Source organism: Drosophila eugracilis, unplaced genomic scaffold (assembly GCF_018153835.1).
Source record: "Drosophila eugracilis isolate 14026-0451.02 unplaced genomic scaffold, ASM1815383v1 contig_2088, whole genome shotgun sequence".
Taxonomy (NCBI): Eukaryota; Metazoa; Arthropoda; class Insecta; order Diptera; family Drosophilidae; genus Drosophila; species Drosophila eugracilis.
The window spans coordinates 4,447,792-4,468,889 of NW_024572964.1; the positions used below are offsets into that span (position 1 = coordinate 4,447,792).

Sequence of the window (21,098 nt, forward strand, 5' to 3'; positions counted from 1 at the left end):
CCTAATAATAGAAACATTTTACTAAATAAAAACAATAAACACTTTTTTATCAAACGCTAAAACGGTTTTCAACCGGTCTAAAAATATCTCTTCAAACTTACCCACTTCCCGACCTTTTCCCCCAACCTCTTACCCCTTTCACCACATCGAGCAATAACAAAATAATCCCGGGTTCATTCAGTTAATTTTTATTTCATTTATGAGAAGATAAAAACCAGTTGCTACCAGAGTTTTGCACAACTCTGTCTTTCTTTTTTTTCGAGCCGCTGCGGCAGTGCAGTTATAACGGTGCACAATCTGGGCGCTTATTGTTTATAAACAAATTATTGTGGACCATGGCCTGGCCCAAACAATGTCAATCATTATGCAAGTCGCACTCCGGCCGGAGCTGCAACCCCGGGCCCGGTCATCGAGCTCAATGGAATCGCCAAGCTTTTTACTTTCCATTTCTTTTGTCAGTCGCTGGGCTACAATTTGCTGGCCGTTTTTTTTGTTATTGTTAAATCCGCCGTTGGCGGCTTTTCCGTTGGGCTGTCACCAGCCCTAAATCACATTTATAAAGACAATGAACTTGGCTCTTAGATGGTTAGGTGTTGGAGTTCAAGAGGGAAGGGCAGCCCACAGGTGTACATCGGTTAAAGGGCACTACTTGGCTTGGGTATAGCCAAGATTATTAACTTATTTCCTTTTCGGTTAGCACTTTTTGTCGAAGAAGATTTGTTATTTAGGACATTTTTGGCTTTGCAATGAAATTAGACCGATTTTTGCATATTTTGAAAGGGAAAGGAAAAGTTTAAGAAAAATTTAAAATATGTACTTTTTCCTGGTATACAGTTCAATGGGGAATTTAATTACGAACTCAACAAGGTATAACATTCAATGATATGATTATTTTTGACTATGTAATGTGAAAAATACTGATATTTTCGGCACAACATCAAAATTTTGACTTTTTAGTAAAATTTGCAATAATTTTCGCCAGTTCTATGCTTATAACTTTATCAAAAGAAGACGCAGAACCAAAAGAAAGACTGTTTTGTGCAGCTAACGACCCGTACAAACTTTCTGTGTCATTGATCTGCTGGTTATCAAAAATTAATTTTTTCTCAAATTTTGCATTTTTTGTAAGGGGTACCATCATCATTTTTTCGAAAAATAGAAAAAATATTTTTTCTTCAGATTTAAATAGCAGTTAAATATTTTGAAAATAGATTAAAATACAAGCTCAACGAGATATAACATTCTATGTTACGATCATTTTTGGCTCTCTAATAAGGAAAATAACGATATTTTGAGACGCAAGCTGGGACAGACCGACTTTTGCATTTTCGGAAAGGGGTAACATCATAAATTTTTACGAAAAATCTGAAAATATTCACTTTTTGAGTGTGGTACACAGTTCGACGGGGAATTTAAATACGAACTCAGCGAGGTATATCATTCCATGATATGATCATCTTTGGCGGTGTAATGAGGAAAATACTGATATTTTGAGACACAAATTGGGACAGAGCGATTTTCGCATTTTCGGAAAGGGGTAACATCATAAAATTTTACGAAAAATCTGAAAAAATGCACTTTTTGAGTGTGGTACACAGTACGACGGGGAATTTAAATACGAACTCAACGAGATATAACATTCCATGATACGATCATCTTTGGCGGTGTAATGAGGAAAATACTGATATTTTGAGACACAAATCGGGACAGAGCGATTTTCGCATATTTTGAAAGTGGTGGCCACATGAACATAATATTGAATTTCTCTCAGTGTCCGAGAAACATGTCAATTGATTTTGAGTTTAGTTTCGGTCCACGCTTGAAGGCTGCTGCGCCCTTTTTGGCCATTTCTTTGACTTGGGATGCATAAATGGCGCTTAATTATTATTTTATGCATATGACTTGGGGCCGGCATGGGGTCGGCTGAGACTCGGAGTAGAGTCAAGCATGGACTGAGCCTGAGTCATGCGCCATATATCACTTTCACTCGCCAAAAAACAAAAATCAAGGCAAAAAAAATGCCAAAGCCAAACGGTAAGAAATCTCAATTGGGCAACGAAAAGCCAGACGCAGACAGCCAAAGGCGTGTCTGGGACCAAGGAACAGCTATATGTTACTTTATATATACTCGTATACGAGTATATATAGAAACATGCAGCATTACAAGCCGATCAGCCCGACTCCTCCGTGGACGAATTTACATTTAATTGCGAAAGACAGAGTCGCTGCATAAACTTCATAAACTTAACTTTTGATTGCAGTTGAAGGCGTCGAAAGGTCTTAAGTCCGAGCGATTGCATAAGAAACTTAGCCTTGCCAAAAAGAAAAGATCTTTTATAAACAGTTTTCTAAAGAAATGGTATACATATACAATGGTTTTGTTTGCTTTGATCGAAATCCCATTTCAAATTCCGAAAGATTGCGAGACGATCAATATTGATTGTAGACAGTTGGAAATTATGTGTATCTTTCGGTTAGACTCTTCGTTTAGCACACAATTTCGAGTGTTTTCACTTTCGTTTTGGGCCCAGTTGTGATCTTTCAGATATCTGTGAACTGTGCGTATGCAAATTAGGTAGCGACAACAAGGCGCAGAAATACCGTAAGTGGCCAAAAGCAAAATCTCTGCTACAGATATGAAAAAAAGATGCCCGAAAGATACACAGAGTTAACCGTTTTCATGTTGTTTTTGTTTTTTCGCCAAATGAAAGAGAAATTGTGTGCGCCGGTACCAAGATTTGGGTTTTTTATTTTATATATATACTATGCTAATTGGTGCGCTAGCGGGAGCTTAAAGTTATAAATGTCTAGCTCATAAGCCATAATACTCTCTATTATGATTTAATCAGGCTGCTGGTTGGGAGAAACATTACCTAAGTTTCTTAAAGCTATAAAACTACCTGTTGATGATATGTACGATCGTATATCAAAGATAATAATTCTATTGATGGGATGACTCTTAAACTGTAATAAAGGGAGAACATAATATAATTTCTAAATTAATAAAAATAAAACACAATAGAGTATCCAGATATTAACTAAGCCCCACTAATCGATCGACTGCCTAAACCCATGCTGTGATTGGGCATGCGAACATATTATAAATTTGGCATAGCGGAAACCATAAGATATTTGTAAAATATGCTAACTTTCTTCGGATCTTAATATTGTATAATATATAATATATATCTTTGTTGTGTGGGATTTGTGAATGTTGCGCAATCTGGCAAGGTGAAACATTTGTCCCCCTTAAAATCGAAGGCATTTCTAAAAAGCATTAATCAAATCGAAGTCGAACGTTTAAGCTCTGCTGAGTGTGATCTCAGAATACCGCAGATAGAGTGAAAAGTCGGAGGAATTTAACACCCATTAAAACGGTTCGGTTTTGGGTTTTCTGGTGGCTCTTGCTTTTGCTTTTGCTTTCATTGAGAGCCGAGAAATCGACGTTAATTGAATATTAAGCTCTGAACCGAGGTTAATGGTTGCGGATCGGATGCGTTTTTCAGCATTTATAATTGCATTTTAATGCTATTTATATCGGGCTCTGACCAAAAGCCATATCATTAGGCAACTCTTGACCGCCGGTGGGTTACTTAATGACCCTCAGCCAAAAGACCTTTTCAGCCTTTCAGCATCTCAGCCACTAAACTGTGAAAGAGAAATGCCTCAGAGCAAGAAAGAGATGCGGAGAAAGCATCGCAGCAAGTAGCTGCTACATCGACGTTGGACCAAAATCAAACCAACTGCAACAATTCGCCAACATCGAGGTGCGCAGCAACAACCACAAGAACAGGTGAACAACTCACACATCTACATGCCCACCTGTGTTTCTTTTTCTTGTGATGAGTATGTATATCCGCTGGGTGATTACTTTCGATTGCTGTACTGCCGAAAGGTTGCCGCCTGCTGATTAAGTGGCTGTCCGAGATATGTTCACGCTGTTTGATTTTCATTTAAATAATCAAGTACATTTTATAGATTAATGCTGTGCCCGTCGAGAAATTTATTTTATTTATTTATAACCTGAACTAACTGATACTAATTGTATCTTATTTATTTATTTAATTTCTAAAATAAAATTTATAAATGATTAATTATAAATTAAATGTTTCTTATCTTTTCATTAGTGTTTTTGGTTTAAGGCAATTAAATATTAAACCGTTAGACAAATTTACGATGATTATATGGGTTTCTTTCCGTTATTTTTATTTTTACCAAATAAATTTTAACAAAAAATTCCCCTTTATTATAATTTAAAATTATGTTTAAAGTTTTTATTTCTTAAAATTGTTTAAAATTTTTTGTAATTGCCAAAACAGGATAAAATTTTTAAAAATAAATTGAAAATGAATATTTCTACATGTAAACTGATTTTTCTACAATCATTCTACTTACACAATTTTACACAAGTATGACCCTACTTTCTACTTTTTTCTTCTTCACAACACTGCACTGCACAGCTGATTGCTCCCGCGACTTTAAACACTCTTTGCGCCAAAAGTTGTAATTGTGTGTGTGTTCAACTCAGAAATGTTTTTGGTTTGTTCTTATTATTAACAAAAACGAAGTGACCCAGAAATATGAGTGAATCAGCTGCAGCGGAAAATGAAGAGCTGGCGGACGACTCGATGGAGAAACTGGCGTTCGACGATGAAGACGAACATATGGTGTCCGGCGAAGATCTGTTGGGTGGCAAGAGTTTGATGATGTCGGACGACAGCGAAAATGAAGAAGTATCCACAGAAAAACTCCGAAAGATCTCACCCAAGGCCCGGCGCCAAAGGGTAATGGACAGTGACTTGGAGGAGGATGCAGTGGAGAAACACACTTCCCCTAAAAGCAAAGAACAAAAGCTGCTGGTCAGCGATGAAGAGGATGAGCAGATGGTCTCCAGGCCTAAGAAGAAGGCTTCCGCCATTATTTATTCGGACAATGACGAAGAGCCGGATGTGGACGACAAGAAGGAGCCAGAGAAACCTTCAAAGAAAAACCAAAACAAGAAGGTGCTAAGCGACCAGGAGGATCAAGATTTCAAAAGCATAGCTAAAACTGAAACGAAAAAGAAGGTGCCTAAGAAAAAGAAACAACTCCAAGAGGACAATTTGGATGAAGACCAGGAGAATCCTTCTAAGAAGGAAAAGGCAAAGAAGGCAGTAAGGAGTAAGAAGCAGGCAGCAAAACAAGCAGAATCCCAAGAAGAAAAGGAGAAGGAAATGGACAAGGATAAGGATGAGGAGCAGAAAAAACCTTCTAAGACACAAAAGCCTAAAAAGCCATCAAAGCCAAAGGCAGAGAAAGTAAACAAAAAGAAAAGTGAATTCCAACAAGATAATGGTGAAGACATTCAAAAAGACATGGGTGAGGACTCCAAAATGGACCAAGATGAGAATCTCGATCAAGAGAAGTCAATCAAAAAGCAAAAGCCTAAAACGTTGACCAAGAAAAAGAATCAAAAAGTGGTAAGTGATGAGGAGTCAAATGCGGATAGCAATGAACAGCAGGAGAAACCAACAAAAAAGATAAAGAAAAAAGTTGTGAATAAGCCCGATAATGAGGAGGATAAGGAGCAGAGTGTCAAGCCAAAGAAGGTGGCTAAGAAACATAAACTAAAAATAGAGAGCGATGAAGAGCCAGAGGAGAACAAAAATGAGGAAATTCAAGATCTTGATGCCAAAGGAGTTGACAGTGAGAATGAGCCACAGATGGGCAGCGAAGGAGAAGATCAGGAAATACAGAATCGTTCGAAAAAAGACAAGAAAAAGAAACAACGAATGGACAGTGACAGCGAAGATGAGATCCAGAAAAGTCAAAGCGAAGAGGAAACTCCTTTACATAAAAATCCCCTTAAAGGTTTGGTTGACTCTGAATCCGAATTGGATGAACCCGCTATCGAAACCAGTCCAGCCAAGAACAAGCTTAAAGGCTTGGTGGACTCAGAATCCGAAGCAGAGTTAAGCAATCGAGAGGAATCTGCAGAAGATCAGGAAGCAACCACTGCACCAGATGAAGGAAAGTCTAAGAAGCCTAAAGTTGTTAGAGTAAGTTATTTAAATAATATGAGATGGAAATATTAAACATTTTCTTAAAAAGGAATCAGCCAAGAAAGCACTGGAAGGAATGCAGGCAATCCAAAGTGAGCAACAGCGTTTGCACCGAGAGGCCCATATCAACGTGCCCTACCATCAGCCAAAGCCCAGGACACTAAAGGAGTTCCTCAGCCGGCGAACTATCAACGCTCCCCTAGCCACAGCTATGGCTGGAGGAAGTCCCATGCCAAGTAGGCAACCAAGAAAGTCAGTGGGACTTCGAATGACCCGTGAGGAACTGGAGGCATATGCGTAAGTTATATGATATCTTTAAAAAATTAATTTAAAATACTTTTTTTTTATAGAAAACTAATGGAGGAGCGCGCCAAAGAAGCCACCGAGTTCTTTAAATCCGAATCCGAACCAGAGGAGGAGAATGATTCAGAAGATGAAGCGCCTATGGAGTTCAAAGATAATCCAGGTGTCTTGGATGAGGTGGATAATCCTAAAACCCCAGAGCAACCTAAGAATCACACAGATGAACTGACTACCGAAGCATTGGTGGAAGAAACTGCCACAGAGGAAGCCATGTTGGAAGAACCCATCATGGAAATAGAACCTATTGCATCCACCTCTGCTGCCGCGGCTTTGAAATTCAAAGATACCTTTGAATTTCAACCAGAGATTGAGGCAACATCTCCCAGCAAAATCCGGCTGGTTACGGAAGTCGTGGAACTGCCTAAGCTGGACTTGAGCACCATTAGCATTACACCGCCTTCTAAACCAGCCACTCCGAAAATCACCGAAGCCATTCGTCGACTGAAGGACGAGAAGAGTTTGGATGTGAGTCCTTCGATTAAGGGTGACGCCAACATGGTTATAGATTTGGAAACGGGCGATATGTTCTCTAAGAAACCTACTGGAGTGGACGATTTGCTGAAACGTCTGATGAAAACGCGGGAAGCAAAAAAACACAAGACCACAGAAACTGTCAAGTAAGTAATCCACTTTATCTTCTGTAACTTAAAATTTTTCTAACTGTGGTAAATTTGTAGCATTCTAACCACTGAGCATGGAAAGCTGGAGATGTCTAAGGTAAGCATTCATCTGCACGAAGAGGAGATTGCAAAGGAACCCAAGCCAGGAGCGGGTTTCATGAAGATGCAGGAGCACCTCAAATCTCTAATCACTAAGAAAAGGATGGAGGACCTGCAGAAGAAAAAAGCTGAAGAGCAAGAGCGAATGGCAGAAGACGAAGAGGAAGGCATGGATGTGGATGAGGAGTACGAACCGGAAGATAAACCTGGTTATGCAGAGATAACCATAAATGAGGATGAGGAAATCATAGAAAAAAGCGAGGACATTGCCGAAGAAGATGAAGTGACAGAAGGAATAAAAAGTGATGCAGATGAGGATCCTGACGATAATACAGTTGATCTTGATGAAGAGGAAAATGGCAGTGAGAATGATCAGGAAAGTGAACCAGAGTCAGAACCTGAAACGCAAACAGGCAGGAAAAAGAACCGGATCATTAAAGCCTTCGAAGACAACTCCGATGAAGACGATCTCGATCTGTTGCAAACCCCCAAGCCGAGTGGTGTTGCTCCCATAACAGCTACTCAATTGCAACTATCTGCCCACAAACTTTTTGATGCGGAGACCCGGCGCACGGCCAGCGATGAGGAGAACGAGCTTCTCGACCTTTGCTCTGGTCAATTTCCACATACCCAGATGCTCTCTTCCACAGCTCCTTCCGTTGACACAGCTGTTATCAGTCAGATACCCATGACACAGTTTGAAGGCAGCAGTCAGGCACCCGATGAGTTGGAGGGTCTGTGTTCCGGCACCTTTGCCACCCAACTGCCATCTCAAGCACCCACTGAACAGACTGAGGATCAGGAGGAATCCCATGAGCAGCCAGTAGTGGCCAACAGAATAGTTTCTAGCGACGAGGAGGATAAGGTTGATACCGTAGAAGCTGATAAGCCACGAAATAAGAAACTCACAAAGAAAAGGCCTAAGAAAAAGGCCAAACTGGGTTTCTCGGATGACGAAGAAAGTGATGATGATGTCGAGGAGTTCGAAGAGGAAAGCGACGAAGAGCCAGCGGAAGACATTCCGGAAACCTTTGTGGACTACGATTCCGAGGAGAATGAAATAGTTGTAGAGATGACAAAGAAAGACCGCAAAATTAGAGCGGCTAACTTTGTGGACAAAGAAGCTGAGCTATCAGAGTCTGATTGGGGATCTGCTGATGAGGACGAGAAAAATATGGATAACTATGATATAGAGTTGGGAGATGAGGATCAGTTTGATCGCGATAAGCTGCGCCACGAGCTGGGACAAATTCATGCGTAAGTAAAAGGAAGATTCCAAATTATAAAAGCTAATTTATTACATTTTTTTGACAGTCGAAAAATGTTGGATCAAGACATTCGGGAAGTGCGCAAGATCAAGGAAATGCTGTTCGAAGAGGAAGAGGAGGGAGCCAGTCGCCAGCGACAGTTCCGTTGGAAGAACGTAGAGAATGCCTTTAGCCTAGACGATCATCGTCCAGAAAATGATGACGGAAACGAAGGTAGTGGCGATGAGGAGAACGAGCATCTGTGGCGAAAAATTCGTTATGAACGTGAGCAGCTCCTATTGGAAAAAGGACTTAAAGCGGTATGTAATATAATATTTCTGTTATGTTTTTTCTAAAATATCTTTATTTTTCAGGAGGCAGCTTCTCCGCTTTCTACAACCATAGCAAACACGAGTAACACTGGAAATTCCATTCGCCGGCTGAACATCATCTCCTCCAAAAAGACAACTGTGGAGGTAAAGAAGAGTTCTCCTTTTCTGATCTCAAAAACAATAGCTGGCAAGCAGCAGAAGAGTGCGGTTCGCGGTTCTTTCCTGGTTCGGGACCAGCAGACTCTTACTAAGCTAGCAGGCCTCACCAAGGGAACCTCCGGTGATGTGGACGGAACGGAGGGCTCTATTTCCGTAAAGACAGCCAAGGCCAAGAACTTTGTATTTGCCACGCTAACGGAAGAGGAACATGAGGTATGGCTATAATCTAGTTTTTAAAAAAAATTGTTTTCTTCAATACATTTTTTATTTTTTAGAATCGCAAACGAAAGGCAGCCGATTTACTCAACAGCAGCACGGAAACGGGGGTAAATTTCATGAAGAAACCAAAATTGGAACCCCGTAGGGATAAGTGCCTTATAGATCAGCTTCTTTAGTTTTTCCTTTTACTTTTAGACCCTTTAATTGTACATTTTAATATAGAGTTTGATAAGATAGTTAGAAGATAAAATGAATAATAAATTTAGTTATTTTAAGATAGGAAAAGTTTAAACGGAAAAATTCATAAATTTTTATTTCTTTATAAGAAAACCCTTAAGAAATATAATAAAGTTTTTCTAAAACTTGGTATACAAGGGTATGGCTAAGCAATAATTATAAAATTAAATAAAAAACGGAATTCAAATTTACTTTCTAACGGCTTGTTTCTAAAAAAAATGTATATTTTAGTATATTTCTCCAGGCAACTAGTATATTCCCTTAGACAGCGGTCATACTATTCGTGAATTATTTGTATATAGAAATTGTGAATATGTGAGTGAATCACTTATAAAGTCGCTGTGATCCAGGAGGCACAACAAAGGGTTCGACGCCGACGCCCACACCGACACTGCCTCCTCTGCCGCTGATTAAATTAATCTAATCTCGACAACGCGCCAAACTTCTCTGCCGCAGCTACATTTGCAACTACCGGCGGAACGTCAATCAGTAAACACTCGCCCGAAGACGCCGCCGGACGTATCAATCCAAAGATCCCACTAGTGCAACGAACAAATAACAGAATGGTGGCTCCCTCGAAACTCAGCCAGGTGCTTAGCTACCAGAACTTCGTGCATGCCGTCTCCGGAGCCGCCGTAAGTGGTTAAATATTTGCCGGCTAAAGGTCAAGATGACACTGGTGCTAATTTACAATTGGTCGCTTCTTTACAGGGTGGCTGTATTGCTATGAGCACATTCTATCCACTGGACACGGTGCGTTCCCGTCTGCAGCGTAAGTTTTAAAGGGATTTGTCAATTGGGGAGCGGTCTGTAACTAATCTTCCATGGGAAACCGATAAGCGGGCCACGCTTTGATAATTCATATATTATATATACACATGAATACCTGCGGGCGAGTTCAAACTCCAGCGTCTGAAACTTTCTATTGATATGTTAAAGAGCCCCGTCTAATCAATTCCCTGCGGTAATCCAATTTTAGGTTCTGTTTATAGATGGATTTTGATAGAATCTAGTTTCTGGGTCGAGACAAGATTATGATTATTTTTTAGTAGAAACAACTATTTGCAGCTTACCTTAATAATTTAAAGAAATATAAAGAAAATTGATTTAAGCGAATTTGTGAGTAGGCTTTATTTCTATATAAAATAACTTTTGATTTCTTGTTCTCCAATGGTCCCAATGTGTATATGGGTAAGCATATTTTTTTTTGAGTCATCAATATATATATAAAGTACCCTTGAAATAAAGTACGATTAGTAACAATATATTAAGTGTTGAGGGTTCACTTTTTATAGAGTGCACCTTATTTCCACTTAAAGTACGCAGACAGTTTATAGTATAGGAATGCATAAAATTTGCAATTGCCCAAAGCTCTTGGACTTTGACTAAAAAAGTAGAATATGCAGGTGGCATTGCTTCGGAAAGAATAAAAAGAGGGTAATGCAAATTAGACCTGTATATAAATTATGATTTTTTAGGTAAATAAAGTTAGATGTTTGAAATACTAATTGAATACTCATGTACAGGCATTCATTAGGACCACCTTTTTGTGAGGTAACGCCTAATGTTTTTTTTATGACTGTTGCTTTTTAAGTCAAATGGGATATTGTGTAAAATAGAGTCAGTACTTACTGTACATTTGTCTGAAACGCCTTCAGGGTTAATACCACAAATTGGATAATTATCATAATAGGGATCAAGGTTGTGTTGATATCACAGATTCGGAATATGCGTGACAAATTAAATTAGCGCTTAAACAGAATTCACCTGGGATGTTCTGGGTTTTATAATCTCGAAGCTATAACTTATAGATCACATCAATTTTTCGTTCTAGTGGAGGAAGCCGGCGAAGTGCGGAGTACCAAGCAAGTGATTAAGGAGATAGTTCTCGGCGAAGGATTCCAGTCGTTGTACCGAGGTCTCGGTCCTGTCCTCCAGAGCCTGTGCATTTCGAACTTTGTGTACTTCTACACATTCCATGCCCTCAAGGCGGTGGCTTCGGGTGGCTCTCCATCCCAGCACAGCGCTCTTAAGGATCTGTTCCTTGGCAGCATTGCAGGCATCATCAATGTACTCACCACCACACCGTTTTGGGTGGTAAACACCCGGCTTCGTATGCGCAATGTGAAGGGAACCTCGGACGAGGTAAACAAGCACTACAAGAACCTCCTAGAGGGGCTCAAGTATGTCGCCGAAAAAGAAGGCATCGCCGGCCTGTGGTCGGGCACTATTCCCTCCCTGATGCTTGTCTCGAATCCTGCCCTGCAGTTTATGATGTATGAGATGCTTAAGCGCAACATTATGCGCTTCACCGGCGGTGAGATGGGTAGTTTAAGTTTCTTCTTCATCGGTGCCATTGCTAAGGCCTTTGCCACGGTGCTGACCTATCCGCTACAGCTGGTCCAGACCAAACAGCGCCATCGCAGCAAGGAATCGGACTCTAAGCCCTCCACTTCGGGATCCCAACCGCGCACTGAGAGCACGCTGGAGCTGATGATCAGCATTCTGCAGCACCAGGGCATCCGTGGTTTGTTCCGCGGATTGGAGGCTAAGATCTTGCAGACCGTGCTGACAGCCGCCCTGATGTTCATGGCCTATGAAAAGATAGCCGGCACAGTGGTCATGCTGCTCAAGCGCAACTAAAAAGAGGCTCTAGTCTACACGTAGTTTTACTCAACCGTAATGTAAGCTATAATACAAACATACACAAAATGATTTAGGATATGGCCAGGACACAGACTCTCCAAAGTTTAGTCGCTAAGCGTCAATGGATAAACGACAACAATTGTTAACAAAGGAATTAATAACTGGTTGATTTATTTATATTTGTCTGCACAGCAGACTGGTAGATCTATATCTAGCTCTGGTCCATACCATCGGGGGGTTGGGAGTCTTCCTAACTAGTTTTCTTTGTCAACTTCAGTTGATTCCTCTGAAGACTTTTTAGGCTCAGAATCCTTAATCTCGTTCGTTTTCTTCTCTTTGTTAGAATCAGCATCCCCTGAAGATTGGGAGTCGCCCTCGCCGCCCGACTTTTTATCGCTGGGATTAGCCAGTTCAGCCAGATTGAACTTCTTGCATTCCAAATAATTGTCGATGACGCTGAGCATGCACCAGCCCCTCAAAACTTCAACGATGATAGACTTCTTGGCCGCCTTTAGGTCAACCTTGTTTCCTATGTTCTTGGAATTGACTAGATCGGCCAGCTGATTGATAATTTGATCTCGCTTAATTTGCTGATTGTACCGATGGTTAAAGATGATGCCATAACTCGTGGGTTCCTTGAGGAAATGCTTGTCGAAGAGCACACCAGCTGCAGAGATGATGTCTTGCATGTTGGCACGACAGACGGCTTCGATGGGCACCAGTCGCAGAACGAATCGGGACATCGATTTGCCGGTGGTAGCTATATCGTTGATTATGTGCTTCCCAAGCGTCACTGGATCCTCAAGTTGAGTGCGGATGAACACACAGTTGTGGGTATTGGTGTCCACATTCTGGAAGCGCACCTTCCGCTGGGAAAGTTTCTCACGGCATTTGGCAGCAGCTGCCTCCAAATCATCGTCATCATCACTGGTGGCTGTTGTACTTGGTTTCGTAGCATCCTCTCCAGCATCGCCAGCTGCTCCTTCTTCTGTTTCCTTATTTTCTTGCTCATTTTCCAGGATTTCCGGACCATAAAGGATATCCGCATAATGGTTTAAAAGATTGTAGCATTCACGTACACATGCTTTCTCGTTAATGTTGCACGTGGCAAAGAATCCACGTTGACCAGGCTGGAGCACATGCTTCTTGGCCTGGAAGTACTTCTTCTTATTGTTCTTGAACTTTTGGTTGTTCGTCATTTTTGATTTTTTTGCTGAAGGTTCCATAAAATCAAAGTATTATTATTTACCGGCTGCTTAAATGAGTTACCGCAACTTCAGCCTCAAAAAAATACCTCTATAGCTGTTGGGCAATGTACTAAATTTGCCCATATGAACTAGAGAAGGTGAGGTCACCCTAAATTTCAAAAAATGAATTTTTGAAATGAGACGCTCTTAGAATTGCCATTACTGTAGTTATATAGAAAACTGAATTTATTATAAATAAATGTAAATGTTTTTGTAACTTTTTGATCCCCCAACCATTTGCAAAAGAATCAAATGCTAATCAGACACAGACTTTGATTTAATTTTAGTTACTTTTATTATGCCGACAATTCTCACATATATTTGCCGTAGTCTGTCACTTAAACTCAATTACTCGCATTCCATTTGATGTTGTAAACATTTTAGCGTTAATACGTATGTGCCTGTTTTCGGTTCGAATTTAAAATTAGATAAATTTAAGAATTTTGGAATTATTTATTTTCTGCGTTCGCAACTAAGATTAGTTTATCATTCGTTCACATCGTTCAATTAAACATCAGAAAAACAGAATTGATCAGTATCAGTTGTTTGCACACTTAAATGCTAAAGCATGGTAGCATATATATGCGAAATGAAAGTACAAAATACAGATGGGAAAGGCTGCTCATATCTAACTAAAGACCTATCTCGCTCCGCCTGGACTTTCTCCGCAGACTTCTGTTTCAAGTTTTTGATTGTGGTTTACCAATATACAGTGGTATATCATTATTAAAATATAAATAAATGTATTGCAAAGTGGCGTCGAACATAACAAATGCAGCGCCGCCCGGCTTTGCTCTGACTTAAGCCTTAAATGTTGTGAACTTAATCATATAGGGGTTCCTAAAACATAACTAATTGATGCACTATCTCTGCATGAATTCTCATCTCTCTTCCCATTAAACATAGTGTGTGAAAATGTACAAGGCAAAGAGCAATACAAAATTATCATCAAATTAAAATTACGAATTATGCATAGAGTGTGTGTTTAAAGTAAAATGTACAATTGTTGCTATTTATATAAAACAAGCTAGCGCGTTCTTTTGCTTCCGCAATTGCGTATACCGCATGTCGTCATGCAGGATTGCCATAACTTTTGTCCATATATCCTTGAGTTTCGGGTGTGTTATATGGATTATATGGGATGTGATCGATGTCCGTTTTCTTGATCCTTTGCATATTTACCAAAGTTTTAGTGCTTAAATTTGAGGAAATTGCACTCTGATGCTTTTCCAATTGGTCAGCGGGAAAAGCAACAGGTGCTCCTAAGGCCAAAGCCGAGAATCGAGCAAAAGTGCATATTATCAACACATTTCCCAGATGAACTGCATCTGAAAACGTGTTCACAAGATAACTTTTAATGTCCAAACGGCTGTAGTTTCAGTTTTAGGTATTCTTTTCATGCTCTCACGTATTCAAGTGCCATATAAATCGGTTTCCATATATGTATATAAATAGGTGTTATCATGATTGTTGTGGTGAAGAGGGAAACGTTGCGGTGCTTACAATTAGGTGAGGTCTGCTCGTAGGTGCATATGACTATAGTATTTATAGTATGATATAGCTTGCACTACCATAAGATCAATGACGTTTAAAATCAAAGTAAATATACAAAGCATACGAAGGGTAAATGAATCGAACTTAGCTTAGGTCAAATGTACAGTATTGTATAAAGGTTAGGTGTGTTTGCTTGTTTGTTTGTTATGTTTTGTTTTTGTGTGGTATGGCTGTCCGACAGAACGCAAAGTTATGACAAAAGTACACAAATCAATCGATCATACGCAAAAGTTGCTGAGTAGGTAACATTTAAAACCGCCCGGCTGATCGCCCGCCCCGAAATAAGACTTAATCCTAAGCATAGAGCGTGCACTCGATGTAACTCGTGGGCACAAAGCCCTCGTCCCAGCCATTGGAGTTGTTCGCACGCCGCACCCGCGTCCAGCCATCTCCTTGGTCGATCTCAATCACTTGCAGTTCCTCGCCTTCATTCATGGGTATGCTACCCTCGCTGGAGGCTATATTGAGATAATAATCATAATTAGTAGTTAATCAAGAAGGATGCTTTTGTCATCACTTACCTTCAAAGGGATATAGGGCTCGACATGTGCCCAGTGGATTTAGGGTCTCCACTTCCGTTTCATAGTATGTATCCTCGCCGATTGCATTCTCATTGGCACTGCCCTGTCCTGATCCTGGCAGGGATGTGTGCGAAGTGCCTAGGCCACTCTCGGGACTTGCCGAACTGCTGGATTTCACCATGGAAAAGGCAAAATGAAACGAAATATTTGAAGAAGTTGCAATTTTCACATTATTAAGTGTCATCATGTTTGGTGTATATCAAAAAAGAATCAAAATATAACTACAAATTAGAAGTTTATGCAAATTTCTATATAATTTTTGTATCTTTGGCTTATTGTGGACTTTCTGGGCTGTTAATATTGATTTATCGATTTGGAAATGAGTGAGGAACCAACACCAAAGAAAATGCCACACACCGTGAAGAGTGCAGTGATAGTATGATCGGATTAAATAATACAGATTAGATATGCGATGCCAAAATATAATGCTACGATAATGTATGTATGTATATAATGTATGTGGGTGAGATATATATGTATATATGCATATATATTTATAAACATTGAACGTAGACTTATGAGTGTACCCGTTATTGTTATTATTATGCCCATTTTGTATTTGCGCCACATTATCCTCAGAATCTGACCTGCTTAAGCTGCCAGCATCATCGGGCTGGTCGTCGCCATCGTCATGATGGTCATCGGCACTACCATTGGAATGTCTAAAAAAGATACCAATCCCTTATTAATCGATATATTTTCTTGGATAAGTTTTAGTCCAACTCACCTAGAGGTTCTGTGACCATTTTGCAATTGATTTCGACTCGCCTGTGGACTACTGGTGGCCACCGGCACTTGACTGGCCTTCTCCAAGAAGCCCTGGTACTTCTTTAAATCCACTTTCAGCTTCTCCAACTTGTGTTCCGACTCGTTCAGTTGTCCCTCGACGGTCATGGGATTGCCCAGCGAAGAGTTCGCCTCATAGACGATCTTCATCTTCATCAGGCCATCCCGGGCTTTAGTTTCCTGGGCGATATTTTGCGTCAATTCGGCGATCTTGCCCTGCAGCTTCTTTCTCCGTTGATTAGGTGGCAGATCGCTAAAGTCCTCCTTTTGTCCATCAGCAGTCAAGGAATTCTGTGGCAACAAAAGCTTAATTAGTTGGGTGTGTTCCAAAAATGTTGAATGATATATTTAGAGGCAAATGCAATGAGTAATAAAATACAAATCAGGACTAAAGGACAAGACATCCACAAGACACAAAACAAGAGTTGCACGCAGTGATTAGAATCAGTAAAGACAACAGAAAACAGAAACAGAAAAATCAGAAAGAAACATCAACAAACCAAAACAAATGATAAATGCAAATATTTTGATAATTCAATAAACCGCTTTCGACATCAATCAAACCTGTTTCCAAATCAACAGGCCATCAAATGGTATCATAAAGAAAAGTTATGGAAATGGAACGAAAGGGAAAATAAGGCGATAAAGGCATTCAATCATGCAAAGGGATTTTCAAAAGCTAAAAACCAAAATAAAACAATTGTATAGAAAATTTAACACAACCAAAAAGAATAATGTGTAAGTGTGCTGCTGTGGCTTTCAGCTAGTTAGCTAACTATTCTAGTTAATTTAAGGATTTAAACATTTGATTTTGTATGATAATTGTTGGTGATTAGTTTTAGAACTTGACTATGTTTAATCAAGCCAAGAATCAAGCCGATCGTTTGCGTTCAGGCGTTTAAAGTGAAAGTTGCTCAGACTATTAATTATTATTAATGGAAACGATATGCTAGTGATGGTTAGATTTGTATTTAGCTGATTGTGATTAGTAGAGATAGCGAGATAGTGGTGTTATTAAGATTAATCGTAAGGGGCTAGTTTAGGCTAGGCTTAGTTAGAGTTAGTTATTTAGTTGGGAGAGAGCTGAAAGATTCATCATACCTTCATGGTGATACAGGCTTCAATTATCTGCCGTTGCTATTGGCAGCGAATTGATTTAGTAAGTTTGCATTTTTTTTTTGAAATTGTATCACATGTTTGTTGGTTGTGTTGTTGTTGTTTTGTGTTGTGTTCGTGTGATTTTAAGCATTTTAATCATTTTAAAATCGAATCGCAGCAACAAATATGTGTACAAAAGTAGAAATCAAGAGTTAATCAATTAATATATTTGGTGAGTTATAGAAGAAGCTGTGGATTTTAGGATAACTTTGCAGTTGGTGATGGATGGGTAAACTCAAAGCACAAAGTATTAGTAAATGAGACACAAAACATGAAAATTCATAAGCAATTCAGCGGGGGTGAGGCGATGTATGTATATATGGTAGGGTAATGTCGATCTGGTAGTGGATTATGCATGGCGAGGAGGACACGAATCGAGGACTCTGGACACTTGGTACTTACGGCAAGAGACAGAACCAGGTCCGAGTTAAATAAAGATATGGTAATCGAGATTCGATCAAATTAATATATAGAAATAGAACGGAAAAGAGAGAAGACTGGATGAGTAAACCATAAAGAGACACAAACCATAACCAAGACCTACGACTTATCAATAGAACATCGAACTTAACAGCTAATCAATAAGCATCTCAACTCAAGAGGCTGGTGCACAGAATGGAACGGACATGTGTGTTGAGAAAACTTAAAACTCTGAACAGCAGAGAGAGAGAATCAGGCAGTGGAAACGAGTCTAGGACCCAATATTTAACCCCCAGGAAATGGCCACGGACTTCCTCACCTTGTTGCTGCCGAATAAGTTGAAGATGCCCACGCGTTTCTTTAGTTTGTTGGCACTGATGGTGCCCCTCATGGTCAGGTGGTTCGATGTCGAGTTGCTGTAATGCGAATCCTGCACAGAGTCCGGATCGCATTTAGACAGATCCTCGAAGGGTATATCTCTTGGGGGCGTGAAGCCAGACTGGTATCTAGAAAGGAGGATAATAGGTTAGTTTAAGTTTAAGACACCTTCTTAATGGTAATGCTAACCTTTCTATGACTTTGAAGGTATCTTCCTTCTCGTTGATGGACTCGCCGGCCTTCACGATGCCCTCCATGCAGCGGGCAATGATAGGCGCCACTGAAGACTCCACATCGGCTGCTCCCACAATGAACTCCCGGAAGCCACGAGTGCGTTTCTCGTCTAGCTCCTGCAGCCGATTCAGGACAGCGGGCAGTAGCATGCTGAAGTGCTGCTGTTGCAGATTGTTCGTCTTTTGCAACTGGTTGGCGTACTCGTTCTTGGCATCGTCCGACTGCTGAATCTTTGACGTCATCACATTCTTGTAGCGCTCCACCTCGGCCCGACTGAGATTGAGGTCCATGTCCGCCCGCTTATAGCTGTCCACCGCCTTTTCCGAGTCGCGGTAGGCTTTCTCGTAGTTCCGCTTGGCCCGATCCAGCGAGGAGAGCTGTGTGGTGAGGTTCTGCTGCAGGGTGGCACCATCGCTAAGGCATTTCTGCAAGTATATTTTTGAATAAGTTATGAAGCTATTATTGGGTAATCCCACGCACTCACCTTGCGTTCTTCGCGCAGTGTCTTGGACAGGAGCGTTACTCCCGCGATGATCTGCAGCTGCAGGGACTCGGATACCACCTCGCGCTGACCCGCCAGATCGCCCACCTCCTTGAGCAGATTGCGGAACGCTTGCATCGATGTGAATCTGTAATGGAATGGGAGCATGTGAATCAGTTCGACCTACGCCAATTTGCGCCCGAGGAGTAACACAAGTTATTGCACACAGAGAAAAACTTTTAAAATTGTTAAATGTACAAAAATAAATATATTTTTTTTATAGCTTTGTTAATACATTTTTCTCTGTGTGCAAAACCTATCTTTGTTTATGAACTTAAGACGTAGCCGAGGGCCCGATTTATGGAGCTCTCGGATTGACAGAGTTGGACACGCGCTGTGGAACGCCCACGCGGCTCTGGATTGCGTCTGTCCATGGTCCGTATGTCTATCAACGCTGTCTGTCAGAATGGCCACTCTATATGGCCGGAGGAACGGGCATAAATTTATGGATTTTACAACTGAATATGGCATAGCGCTTGGCATTTCATTACCAACTCTTCCACTTGGCTATCGCCATGGCTGTGGCTTCTCATTGTCATGTTACACACATGCCACACTCACAGATCTATTTGCGGGTCATGATGTCAGAGTATGCCAGAGTTGGGCCAGATTTGCATGGCGTGTAATTAAAATCTGAGCTTCCCAGACCACACACAACAGCAACTACTTGAATCTCAGCTGGGATCCAAGTGGATTTCTTCCACACAAATTGAATGGCACAAAACACGCACAATTAGAGCAAGAGTCATATGAGATTATCCCAGCCCGATCCACTTAGCACTTTGCCGACAAATATGGCAAACAAAGTGCAACAAATTACGGATAATTTTCCAAAACATTTAACAAACGAATAAGGCAAAAAGTAAATGGTATGCTACTACTATATATTTTCGTTTTTTTGGTTAATGCTTACTCATTGTCTTCCTCCTCCTTCTTTTTGGGCTGGTAGTTTTTCACTAGGCGCCTGCAAAATAGAAAAAAACGAAAGGTAAAATCAAAATCATGGCATTAGTGAAACTTTGTTTATGCATAGAAAGAAATAATAATAATAATAATAATAGTGGCAGGCAGCAGAAGCAGCATTTGCATTAACACGAGACTTTTCATTTTGCGATTGCCAAGGCGGTGCACGCAAAAGATTTCACTGCGCCGCGCATTTTAATACAGTTTTTCCTTATGGTTTCATGCGGCGGCTTTGTGGTCTAGTTGCTACTGGTACGGGCATGCCCGTACACTCATCCAGACTCCAGCTAGATACACTTGGAAAACTATTAAAGTTTTCTTGGATTTTCTTAAGTTAATTTCAGTTGAACTTCTGCAAATCCACCTACACATCCATCCAATTCGTGAAAAGTGAAAACCATAATAGTCCCGTATACCTTTGATATATATCCCCAACTTGCCACAAGATACCAAGCCTTCTTTCTGAGTGTACAACTGCACCTATAGCCGCAAACAACGTTAGACGCGTAATGATAAAGTCATTAAAACAAGTCAAGACGGTAGCTCCCAGCCATATCAGGGGCCACAGTTCAGTCCCACCAAGCGGAGAGGCTGCTGGTTAACAGCAGAAGAAACTGAATCTCAAGCTGAAGCGGAGTCATCAAGCAAAGCTTCGACTCATTGTGGGAACTTGGTGGCAGTGGGAAACCAGCGATATAAGCCCCTCTTCCACCTCCTCGTTTTGAGCGAACACCTTGACGGGGCAACATAATCTTCGCTTAAATTAAACAATTATGACGAACTGACAGCCACCAACGACCCACGCTGCCATGTTGTTGGGCAATCGTCTGGGTAACCGAAGCCTAATCCCATTAGGTCCCCCCATATGTCCAATGTCCAGTTTGGTTTTTATCTGGGGAAGGAAGGCGGAAGGCAAGGGGATTGGCCACTCAAAGAGACAGTCGCGTGTCAATTGCGTGGGGCAGGTCGTGGTCTGCTCGGGTGTCACTCAATTTAGTGCAATTTACAGGGGTGCCGCTCTCGGATCACACTAAAGTTCCCGGGATCCATAAAAATATCAGAGGTAATTGAAATGCGCCACAAGTTTATAAATGCACACAATTAACTATTTACGATTATTGTTTATGGCAATGGAGAGTTGTTCTGTTGTCGTCGTTGTCGAAGGTTGCAGAAAATATTGGCCAAGACAAAGACTTAATTAAAATACGTTTTATACGTCGCGAGGCTTCGATTATTTCTGTGTTTTGGCCTGGAAAGGAGCCGTCTGGACAGC

At 40.7% G+C, this 21,098-nt stretch overlaps 4 protein-coding genes across 11 annotated transcripts in view; 2 read left to right on the forward strand and 2 right to left on the reverse strand.

The window, feature by feature from the left end:
• Positions 1–4,499: 4,499 nt before the first annotated feature.
• LOC108108071 (claspin) lies at positions 4,500–9,508 on the forward strand. The gene is made up of 7 exons (XM_017215951.2): positions 4,500–6,038; positions 6,091–6,338; positions 6,392–7,021; positions 7,082–8,380; positions 8,438–8,690; positions 8,745–9,074; positions 9,137–9,508. The coding sequence occupies exons 1-7, from the start codon at positions 4,581–4,583 to the stop codon at positions 9,254–9,256; spliced, it is 4,338 nt and encodes a 1,445-aa protein (XP_017071440.1). The 5' UTR covers positions 4,500–4,580; the 3' UTR covers positions 9,257–9,508.
• Positions 9,509–9,612: 104 nt separating this feature from the next.
• Positions 9,613–12,117, forward strand: LOC108108073 (peroxisomal membrane protein PMP34). Its single transcript, XM_017215954.1, has 3 exons — positions 9,613–9,952; positions 10,029–10,089; positions 11,152–12,117. Exons 1-3 carry the CDS (start codon positions 9,881–9,883, stop codon positions 11,958–11,960), a joined length of 942 nt encoding a protein of 313 aa, XP_017071443.1. The 5' UTR covers positions 9,613–9,880; the 3' UTR covers positions 11,961–12,117.
• On the reverse strand, positions 12,103–13,262 carry LOC108108072 (THUMP domain-containing protein 1 homolog). Its single transcript, XM_017215952.2, has one exon. The coding sequence runs from the start codon at positions 13,187–13,189 to the stop codon at positions 12,218–12,220; it is 972 nt and encodes a 323-aa protein (XP_017071441.1). The 5' UTR covers positions 13,190–13,262; the 3' UTR covers positions 12,103–12,217.
• A 224-nt stretch (positions 13,263–13,486) lies between these two features.
• LOC108107788 (formin-binding protein 1-like) overlaps positions 13,487–21,098 on the reverse strand; it is a 32,274-nt gene continuing 24,662 nt past the window's right edge. Inside the window, exons 4-12 of one of the 8 annotated variants that reach the window (XM_017215495.1) lie at positions 19,776–19,826; positions 18,806–18,950; positions 18,277–18,746; positions 18,029–18,215; positions 17,233–17,268; positions 16,073–16,422; positions 15,933–16,007; positions 15,286–15,449; positions 13,487–15,222 (exon numbers count right to left, since the gene is read on the reverse strand). In XM_017215495.1, coding sequence (XP_017070984.1) covers positions 15,059–15,222; positions 15,286–15,449; positions 15,933–16,007; positions 16,073–16,422; positions 17,233–17,268; positions 18,029–18,215; positions 18,277–18,746; positions 18,806–18,950; positions 19,776–19,826 — 1,642 coding nt within the window. In that variant the 3' untranslated portion in view covers positions 13,487–15,058. Of the gene's footprint in view, positions 15,223–15,285; positions 15,453–15,872; positions 16,008–16,072; positions 16,423–17,232; positions 17,269–18,028; positions 18,216–18,276; positions 18,747–18,805; positions 18,951–19,775; positions 19,827–21,098 lie in introns of all 8 variants that reach the window. The other 7 variants (XM_017215494.1, XM_017215491.1, XM_017215498.1 and 4 more) reach the window with 7 other exon arrangements.

Coding starts and splice junctions, on each gene's coding strand:
- LOC108108071 (XM_017215951.2), top strand. CDS start 4,581: ATGAGTGAATCAGCTGCAGCGGAAAATGAAGAGCTGGCGGACGACTCG. Junction 6,339..6,391: donor GAGGAACTGGAGGCATATGC/GTAAGTTATATG, acceptor TTTTTTTTATAG/AAAACTAATGGAGGAGCGCG. Junction 8,381..8,437: donor GAGCTGGGACAAATTCATGC/GTAAGTAAAAGG, acceptor TTTTTTTGACAG/TCGAAAAATGTTGGATCAAG.
- LOC108108073 (XM_017215954.1), top strand. CDS start 9,881: ATGGTGGCTCCCTCGAAACTCAGCCAGGTGCTTAGCTACCAGAACTTC. Junction 9,953..10,028: donor ATGCCGTCTCCGGAGCCGCC/GTAAGTGGTTAA, acceptor GCTTCTTTACAG/GGTGGCTGTATTGCTATGAG. Junction 10,090..11,151: donor GGTGCGTTCCCGTCTGCAGC/GTAAGTTTTAAA, acceptor TTTTCGTTCTAG/TGGAGGAAGCCGGCGAAGTG.
- LOC108108072 (XM_017215952.2), bottom strand. CDS start 13,189: ATGGAACCTTCAGCAAAAAAATCAAAAATGACGAACAACCAAAAGTTC.